Source organism: Haemaphysalis longicornis, unplaced genomic scaffold (genome assembly GCF_048455015.1).
Source record: "Haemaphysalis longicornis isolate Haplotype H1 unplaced genomic scaffold, Haemaphysalis longicornis Haplotype H1 scaffold_9, whole genome shotgun sequence".
In the NCBI taxonomy this organism is placed as follows: domain Eukaryota; kingdom Metazoa; phylum Arthropoda; class Arachnida; order Ixodida; family Ixodidae; genus Haemaphysalis; species Haemaphysalis longicornis.
Genome location: NW_027526460.1, coordinates 102790295 through 102800926, shown reverse-complemented (window position 1 = coordinate 102800926; position 10632 = coordinate 102790295). Strand labels below are relative to the sequence as shown.

The window sequence follows — 10632 nt, the reverse complement described above, 5'->3', positions numbered from 1 at the left end:
CTCGGACTTTTTTTTTTTTTGAGCAGCCGTCCATATTGTATGCTTTATGTGCCGAGGCGCCTTGTTTCCAATGCACCATGAAACTAATTCTTGCAAAATAATTGATACCAGAATGAATGAAATAACCAAACTTCCGTAAGCGCCGAAACTAATAAAACTCAGACTTGTAAGGCTGCCTAAGCCGTAAAGCCGCTGACCTGGCAGCGTGACGCAAATCAATAAATTAACGAATATCTGAAGCCGAGTAAAGATTAACGAGATGAGGCACTGCACTACCTTATCGTCCAGCGAAGCTGTGTTTCCGCCGAATGAGCCATTTTGTAGTGTAGAATTTTCTGGGATTTGAGGGAGCTGGTTCATAAACTCGGGAAAGTTTAACTAGGCCATAAAGAAACAAAGCACACTCGTGAAGAAACCACGAACGATTGGTGTCTGGGTTTCCCCTCGGCCGTCATTAGTTAATTTACGTTGAACCTGAAATGTTTATTCAATCCAGTTCTTTTTTTCTTATCCCGATCAAACACTATCGGAACGGTTGGCTCCTTGCTCAACCCATTTTGTATCTTGCAGTGGATGTAAAGGTTTTGGTGTGAGCAAGATTCTCTGCTTGTTAAACTAAGAGCTCAACATCGAGCCTTCCTCCATTTACAAGCACCCCTATACCCCTATACTGAACCACAAACCACGGGGCCTTCATATCGATTTTCAGAACTGAAACCTAAAGGCGATTGCATAGCTCTTGCCTCTATGATGTCCTCGTTCTTAGGAAATAATACTGTGGTATGACGGAATTAAACTTGCACAAAAACAGCGCGCACGTGTCCCGCTTCTGCGTGACACTTCTCACCGGACGTTTAACTTCACTGAGGCGCTTTCAAACCAGCTGCGCCGTTTCCGCCGGCAGGTTCTTCGTACTGCCGTTGCCGCGACGTTGTTCACCGGGACCACAAGCTGCTGCTCTGCGCTCTCGTACGGCCGCCCTCCGACAACTGTAAAACAATGGCAACTGTTTGTGGTGGTTCCGCCATCGAAACTCCTCTTCCCACTGTTTCCATAGCACCGGATTCAGAAGCCAGCAAGAAAACGCCAAAGGAATCTCTAGACTACGGAGACTTCTCCCTGGAAGCGTTGAATGAGCAACAAACTCGGCTGTACTTGGACCTCCTTCGGCTTCAGGCTCCAACGCAAGCGGACGTTAAGAGCCTTGACAACCTCATCGTTGCGCACCTAGAACGGATACCCTTCCAAGGTATTGACACGTTCTTCGGTCACCAATCTGAACTGGCTGCTTCGAACGTATTCCACAACGTGGTCGAGCAAGGCCGCGGAGGGAACTGCTTCGAACTGAACTCGCTCTTCGCTCGACTGCTGATGTCTCTAGGCTATCGGGTTCGAGTGCGCTGTGCGAGGGTACGCTGGGGGCTACCTGAGGACGCACCAATAGCTCCAGTCGACCACATGGTTCTCTGCGTTGATTTCGGCGACGGAAAGAAAGAAGACCCAGAAAAGCAGTTTCTCGTCGACGTTGGCTTCTATGGACCCTGTCCGAGGCGCGCGCTGCCCCTTCGAGGGGACGCATTCCCGTACCGAATTCGTACGCTGGATGAAGACTGGGCTAAGCCGATGGAGGTGTCCATCTGGTTCAGCGAAGAAGAAGGCGGAAAAAAGGGTGGGCACTGGCTACCGCTCTACCAGGTGTTTGCGTACTCTCACGAATGGCCGGATTTCATGGACAAGTCGTGGTACTACGCGAAATACCCCGGCTTGATTCTTCAGGAAGTGCTGGCGCTTAGCCGGTACGACGGAGACAGCTGGCTTACACTCCGCAACGGGAAGTTCACTCGACGCCGATGCACATCTCAAGAGCTTGGTTCTGTAGTAGAACGTCGTAGCGTCGCCGACGAGCCCAGTCTGTCGGCCTTCCTCCAGAGAGAGTTCGAGCTGCGGATGGATCTGAAATGGGACTTAGAAAAGCTGCGCCGCCATTTCAAGTCATGCCATAATTGAAAAACAAGTACAAGATCACAGCCGAGCATGCGAATGGTGATGTGACTTTTATGGGCAGAACCAAGGCGTGAAAACTTTCCTTTTCTTCAAACTATATATCTACCTTTGGACACAAGAATCCGTGTGATACCTTCTTGACTTGAAAAATAGAATAAACCCTCCGGAGCACCGATATTCGTTTTCTCTCAATAGCTCAGTGTTTACAGCAATGATTAATTTCAACACATAATCGACCCTAATTTTTCGGGTCCTGCACCCATGCCATAATATCTACTTCTTTCGCAGTACAAAAATTGAGGAAAAAAACAAATTGCGGCACGAGGCAGTTCTGTGTTACATATCTAGCAGTGGCGCATCCTATCGTACGCAGGAATGCAAAGATATGCAGCCACTAATGGCAATTGCAACTCTATCTCTAATCTCGGGCTTTCCCAAAATAGGGCATCTTAGTGAAGTATGACATAATATATCTTTGCCCTGGCATGCCTTGCAAACGGAAGACTGAAGTGTTATTTCGTCATGAAAAGTAAACCCTAGCCGCGTTTGTTTACTTTTTGTGGTACTATGTGTACTGCACTATGTTGGATGGCTTCTGCAATACGCAGTGTCTCCCTCTCAAAAACAAATAAACCGTTTTCGTTTTCAGTAAAGTCCTCGCTTCTATGCCGATTAGATAAGCGTCTTTACTGAACGAGCACCACTTCTAATGGTTACATCTTTTACAATTGTACTATGCATTCTTTAGTAGCCCATGGGTATTAGGTGGTAGCCTAACAGTGAATTCGGAAATTTTCTACAGAGTGCGCCTTCGCTAATGCTATTCGCCCCAACAGGCTAATACCGTGTAATATTTACAAGTGCACCACTCAGTATTAAAGTAAAACCGTATAGGGCTTCCGGGCAGTACTTCCGGGTAGTACAAAGCTGCGGTGGTCCCATAGGATTCCGTGTTGACAGAAGCAAAATGAGCTTGATACTCGCAATTGTTCTGCTACATGGTCGGCAGCCCATCCCCGACTCGTCCGATCTCGTCCGGCGATCAACTTGGCATTAGGGAAACTTGCAGCGCTAAATACTCTTAGAATTCGACGAAAGTGCTGGGACGGTGATGGCGCTCTGCCACTCGCAGATTCACCGATCGATGGTCGTATGAGAGAAATTTGAAGCGAAAGATTCTTGTTTATACTAATACAATAAGTGAGAAGTACTTTTCAACAACAGCCGATCAAACAAAGAGAGTAACGCGATCGGCGATGATTGCGCGTAAAAGCAAGTGAGTCTCGCTGACCGCAGGCCGGACCGCTCCATTGAGCCGTGCTTTTGCGCACCAGCGCAGTTAGATCTCTTGCATTTGTGCTCGTTTCTGACCTCCGGCAAGACAAGGTGTTCACGCAATGTCGTTTCCATAGCACAAGCACCGTATGGCGTATGTATTGAGCAGAAAACCACAGATATTTACCATCAGAAAAAAACGGCAAGATGAAAAAAATATTAGTAATAAGCGTACAACCAACGCATGGAACGGAAGAAGATACAGACATTTTTGAGAGACATCCGAAGAGCATTGCCCTTTAGCGAACACAGCGTATTCTAAAGAAAACAGTACACGGCAGGTAGAGTTCGAAGAACAACGGGGCGTATGGTAACGGCAGTCGAACTAAAAAACTGCAGAGACCGCGAAAAGAACGGCAGCCTTCGCGGCACTGTTTTGTTCACGTCGGGGTGAAAAAAACTATAGTTACACCCGAGTACAAAAGCGTCGAAGATGGTCTACGAAATTTCCCCTAGCTGCGTCGACTGCACCGACATATTGCCGTGTGTTCGGAAGACGGCGCCGGTGGCAGTTGCGCCGTTCAAGTGCTTCAGCGGATCTGACAAGAACGAACTCAAAATACACACTGGATGGGGACTGGACACGGCTGATGTGTGGCCGGGGAAGATGTAGAAATTTATAGCCATCATCGCTGCACCGATGAGATCATCCTCATCAGTGAGTGTCATCACGCGTGACCAACTCTCACTCGGGCTACATCGTCTTCGTTGCATTACCATTTTGTAAGTAGAACCATCACCGTGTCCGCGGACGTCTGGCTCTTAGAATTTGCTCTCATTTTACAATTTATATTAGTAGGACACGTCCTGTACTGTGGGATATGCGCCGTTCTACATTTCGCCATCGGCTTTCCGACAGGTGCCTGGGGTTTGTGAGCCTTTTTTTGAGCGCATCCGTCGAACAGAGGTTGCAAGACTACAAAGAAGGGGGCGATGTCACCGGAAGCGCTTCCGGTGGCTCCGTGCCGTGCACATACCTCTAGACGCAGCTGCTTTTCAACAGGTTGTTTTGCAGCTGGCGCCATACGTTAGGCACGCAAAATAATCTCCACCTATTCTGCCCCCCTACTGTGGTGGTCTATTTGCATCGACAGCAGCAGCATCGCCATTCGAACTTAAAAGATATTTCTAGGCCCTTTTAAAAAACCTGCTGCGGATCTAAAGAAAATCATTGCAAGAATCAGGCGTGCTTCCACGCGTGCCAGTAATATGGCCATGTTCGAAGCGAGCGCATTCATGCAGTAACGTTACTCGACACCCCCGTCAATCGCACAAAGCGGGCGCAGTGAGCTGGAGAATATATTGCCCGGTTATAGTGCGCTTCACATAATACAAATTTATTTCGACATCTTCACTGTTAGCGTCCACAACAATACATTGCACATCCCAGCCAGGTCTTGGTAGGAAGTCAAGGAGGAAAACGGCAGATATGACAGATACAATGCACGTCTCGGAGGCCACAATTTACACGGCTAATAAGAGTTTTGACCAGTAGCTGCAGCAACCTGACAAGGACTCTTCGTCGAGATGGCTAAAAGAAACCGAGACCCAACAAGCTCAGTATATGACGATCCAGCCCCAGCACAATGCTTGTCTACAATTAAATATAGATCCTCCTGGTAGAGCCACCGGTCATACATGGTCGTGTGAGATCAAACAGCGTTATGACAACCTGTCTGAACATATAATATGGAGATCGAACGGCTCGTGTAAAACAACCGACACTTCGCAGACGCCACACTTACCAGGAAGGTGGTTGGTGAACACCACAGGGCTACTGCACTTGGTTGAGCATAACTCACGTTGGTTCCTGCTGTGTATTGGCTATCGCATTCACACGCGGACTGCCGAAATCTGCTGGAGCTCCTGTTTATGCACCCCACCTGACAGTTGTGGACCCATGATTTTCGGATCGACCTCCGCCCGAGATCGCTCTTCTTCGTTCACAGGGATTTCACCGAAGCCTACGCGTTCAGACAAATGACCGTTGAAAACGAGTTCTACAAGCGAGGTATAACGGGGCTGAGCGATACCTGAAAAATGCAAGTGGCTGTGTAGAGAACGGGCATGCAAGCACCACTCCTACCTGAAAGCTGTCGTACCACGGTTTTGCTTTTCCCGACGGGGTGTCCTTTGCGCCGCTGTTCTTGCAAGGCACGGAAACTGACGGTCCCTTCTCTTTACGTCCTCATGGCAGTGAACATCATTGAGTGCTCCTGGACAAGGCCGTTGGACGTTCGCTATTGTTGCGTCTTGATGGGCGGCTGGCAACCGGCGTGGCAAGCCTTTGCGAATCCTGAAAGACAAAATAGGTCAGTGCAGAAATAAGCGAAATATTTAAGAGTAGGCGATCATCCTGTTCTGCACGGCCGTAACTATGAGGTAATATTTTAGAAACTGGCGGTGGGCGATATGTTGAGGAACTACACCTTCTTTGTTTCAACTAGTTGATGTTTTGTACAGTGCCTAATATGGCTGTCTTGAACTGATGATTTGCTGTTACCTACACACGTATATATGCAATATTACCCCGTTGTCTTCGCAACATAATGAACTTCTAGCCGCTAACTTGAACACAGCATTTGGTCCAATAAGCTTCGCACACATCAGCAGAGCCCTTGGATGATCATGCACCTTTCGCGGCGGGTAGAACGATATATGACAGCCGGACGCCATAACCGAGTGGCACATGAATAGGCAGTGATGTCGATTGTCTGCGCCTGCTTGAAAAGTGGCACCGCAAACCTTGTCCCAGCAAGATGTATCTTCGATAGGTTTAAAAAACACAATCTTTTGCATCCAGTTCTGATGTTCAAAGAAGCGTTTCAGTGAGCCTTATTAACCTGTTTGACAGATCTTCTTACTAATTCGCTTGACGGCTCTTAGCTTACAATGGGATATCCTCTCTAGAATACATATAATAGAGGAGTGTGCTCTGAAATGGATAAATATTACACCGAGAGACTCTGTACTAACCAGCCGGTTCCGGCCAGTGGCTTGCAACTACTCGATCTTTATCAACGTATATAGAACGTGCTAAGGCTATGGAAACTGTGTACGCAGATTTTGTCGCTCCAGTCAAGTTTATTTCCGAGATTGGGTAAAACAGCGAATTGGGCAAGCTGACATGATACGATATGGTTTAAACTGTGCAATCACGTAAAACAAACTAAACCGCTTGACTCCGGCTATCGGGAAAGCTTAAATGTATTTTTCTTATTCGGATGTTGCAACAAACTCTCTTCAGCCCTCAGCGTCTGCAAAAGAAACAATCAAATTTCGGAAACTGCATCGGAAAAGAAGCATTCAATATTTTGCAAATGGGAGTAGCGTATTAGATTCCAGAAAACGCCAGCATTATTTCTGATGTATGAGAAATAAAATGAACCCCGCAGTGTACAGGAGTTCGGTGCAAAGTAGAACTACCAGACTTTGTCATAAAGAACTGGCAGCAGGCGAGAGGATTCTTATTATAGAAGAGGCCCTTTCGTGCACTACGAGAAAGAGATACCGCGAGGCTGTCGCTAGTGGGTGGGCCCTGTTCGGTGCAGGATACAGAAAGCCGCCATGTTCTGAGAAAGTTGTGGCCGTTTGCTAAAGGTGTCTTAAATACGCACTATCAAAGGTTGTTCGTAGCAGCATCTATTAAAAGAGGGGTGTTTCGAAAACAACTGCATGCTCTCAAAGATGCAACCTGTAAAAGCTGTCAACAGAGCATATGATGCATTGCAAGCAGTCGAGTGATACTGTTCAAGTTTTCCGCCAAGCATTGTGCTAAGAGTATGTTGTCCTACATGCAAGAAACTTCATCAACTGGTTACACCCTAGATACGCATTTTGAACCTTCCCCACACTGCTCTTTTAAACGTGACCTTTTTTTAATTGGAGGGGGATTTATGGCAGCCAAAACTGGCGAAACTCGCTTTGACGCTTCGCGATACACAAAAGTGCGTTTGGATATAAATTGGTAATACGTGGGTGTAGCATGTGGATTTTGGAGCACCAAGTATCGCGGTGTGAAGACAGGTTGGTACGTTGGTGGCATGTGATGCCACAACAATATGGGCGGAAGAACAGCACTTTTATGCCACAAGTATGGAGCGTTGTATATCTGTCCGTATAAGCAGAAAACTTAGGACATTGGCTTCAGTTCCAATTATACTTCTATTAGTTTATGCTCGAAATTTGTTGCGCGAAAACGACGGTTGGTCTTCTGCCGGAACGTCGGCGCTAAACCAAAGAAAGCCCAGAAAAGGCAGAGGGCTTGTCCCTGCATTTTCTTCTGTGGTTCTAGGAATTTTGCGTAAAGTGGGAAACGAGGATCTGCGTAACGATGGATGGTAAATGGGCACCTGTTCCTGCTAACAAATGTTATTATAAACATTATTTTGCTATTTTACAATACCTGTAATTTTTATATTATCGCAAATATTATTCGGCATTCAAAATATACTTGTGTGCTAATGTACCGTCATAAAAAAATTACAAGGACCATTCAATGCGTGTATCACGTTCTCGGCGGTTGGAGCTGGTGTCGCCTTCCCCAGGGTGAGAGAGGGATATTTCTTTAATAAGAGCGAAGAGGCGAGCCCTGCGTAATTCTGCGGTTGCTACCGTCAAATAGTTGGTGAATATGTCATAAGTGTTGAACGATGAAGTGAGTAGCACAAATAAAAAGAAAAAAAAAGGAAAGGACAACCGCCAACCGAATAAAAGCACAAACTAATAAAGAAACAAGATTAGCGAGAGAAGCAGTCAAAAGCTGGATCTAGTCCCGAGTCTCTCAGGAAACGCATGAGAGGTTTCAAACCCTGCACCGCACTGTTTTTGCTGTTCCAGGGGCTTGAAATGTGCAATCTGACATTTATTCCCCGTAGTGAACTTCACGCCGTGATTCCCGCCGGGAAGGATCAATACGTTGAACGTTACTCGTTACGTCTTGTCTGTTACTCGTTACTGCTCACCGGATGCAAAAATCAACTACAACAAGCGCAATTTCACTCTAAAAATAAAAAAAAACGCAACAAGCAAGTCTATTTTAACAGGGATTTGCAATGACGGAATATGCGTGATACGTCGATTGGTGCCATTTTCTGGGGTCGGCCAATCTTTTCATCCCCGCTGTTCGTACTGCATCCGTTTCTGTGGTCAGAGAGAGCACACAGGGGCATTTATATACATTCCATAGAAGCGAGCTTGAAGACGTAGTATATTTACCGCACCGTTGAAACAATAGGTGCTGGTGGCACAGTGCATACCTGTCACTATCGTTTTGAAGACAGGTGGTTACCTTATTTAAAATAGGTCGAATTCTTTTTTCCCAAACTAGGCAAGATACCCACGGAGTCAGGCCAGCCAGGCTTTGGCAAAAGAATGGCACTACTGCATTAGAATTGCATAGCCGCGGTGTTAGAAATCGACTCAAAGAAAAATCAAACAATGCTTACCAAGTATGCAGTGGGCCGCCATGTTGCAATAAGTCATGAAATACTAGGACGGGAAAAGTAAAATTACTATTTTTGATAAATTGTCAGTGGTGACCCAAAATACGAGGAGGTCATCAGGTGCAGAATCGGTATGTATTTATTTGCTTTAGTAATTATTCGTCAAGCTACGTATGTAACTGAAACGACTAGCACTCAGCAACTGTGTACTTCCACGCAGGAAATAGGGGGGGGGGGGGGGGGATTTCGATCTCAGTATGCGCCATCGAAACAAATTTCAATCGTCTGGATGAGTCAGGGAGTGGAAAATACAGGCTTCAAAGCGCAGGAATTAGAAATAAGCGCCTGGAATAAGAAAAAAATGAGCGTTGAGTATAATCTAGTTCAGATTATGCGAAGCAAATGGGCTTCGGCAGGCTATATAATGCGATTTAAGGAAAACCGCTGAACCGTCCGTTTAACGCAGGTGTTGCGAATAGATCGCAATCGAAAGACGGAAAGGACAGGATTCGATGGACAGGTGAACTAAATTATTTCGGGATATTAGATGTACGAACTCGCCAACCTCGGGATGGACGCGGTTGGAAATTTTCAGTGCGGCCTTTGTACTGTTATGGGCACAAACCATACTGTGATAATGGTGATTGCGCTGAGGATGATGATGATGATTATTATTATTATTATTATTATTATGATGATGATATACCTGGTGAAACAACAGTGTCGCAAAGAGGAATATAAAAAATAACCCTAAAATGCAGAAGAGCAAACCATAGTACGCGCTCCCGCCAAAGTAACGCCAAAAGCACCAAAAACAGAGCAAAAAGCGCTGTCCAGGTTGCCACCTTTCTTGGTCAGCTGTCGCTGCACTGCATTCATGCAGGCGCTGTCCTGTATGCCAGTTACCCAACAAAGCATTGCCGCCGAAGTTGCTTAGCCTGTCGGTCGGCCGAAGTGTTAGCTCCGCAAACACAAAACGAGATTTGTGCGCATAATTTATGCCGCCGTGTGAACACACGAGCATGAGCGACTTGGTGGTCGTGAAATAAAACCAATTATTTCCCACATCGGCCCTTGAGTAATGTGGATGTTTCAAAAGAAGACCCACTGTCAACTTCTGTTAGCGCTCACTGGGTTGCGGCGTCTCGTGGTGCTGTAATAGACACACACCAAAAAACACGCGCCCAGAAATACTCTAGTTTGCTAAGAGTATACCTTTTGTGCAATAAAAATTATACAAAGAACGTTAAAGTAGTCAGCTCGCCTGATTTTATTGATGGACATGGGTTAACAAACAATAAGGTATACAGAACAGCTATGACGTAAAATAAACTCATTTTGAAGTACCATTCTGGCGTATTCGAATACAAAGTCTTATAAATATTTTTATAAACATAGCAACGCTCACGGTAGGGGAAGCACGGTTCTAACTCATTGTCGCTCAGAATATCTATTTATGGGGAGCCTCGGTTGCTTCTAATGGCGTACACCACATGTGTCACACGCCCAAAATATCACTCATACCTTCTATAAAGAGTAAATATATGGGGCCCCTGTAAAACTCTTCTCAACAACCGACTGCCGTACAAGGTTCGGCTACATGTGTGTTCAATATCAGAATACAATACAATAAGTTGTCTCATTGCCCAGGAAGTCTAAACCTTGAAATTCCTGAAAACGTGCAAAAAATGCGGGTAAGGAAAGACAGGTTTTGTTCTGCACATAGAAACCCTGGTGGTTGGCAAATATCTGTGCAGTTTTTGTTGTCCCACATACACAAGCCAAACAAAGAATCTAAGCTGAAGGCACAGAGGCGAGCCCAAGCAACCATTACTTAGCCGTAATTTAA

At 45.9% G+C, this 10632-nt stretch overlaps 1 protein-coding gene across 1 annotated transcript; it reads left to right on the top strand.

Annotated features, from left to right (window-relative positions):
• Positions 1 to 890: 890 nt before the first annotated feature.
• LOC144151995 (arylamine N-acetyltransferase-like) lies at positions 891 to 2181 on the top strand. The gene has a single exon (XM_077683180.1). The coding sequence runs from the start codon at positions 1000 to 1002 to the stop codon at positions 2005 to 2007; it is 1008 nt and encodes a 335-aa protein (XP_077539306.1). The 5' UTR covers positions 891 to 999; the 3' UTR covers positions 2008 to 2181.
• The last annotated feature ends 8451 nt before the right edge of the window (positions 2182 to 10632 follow it).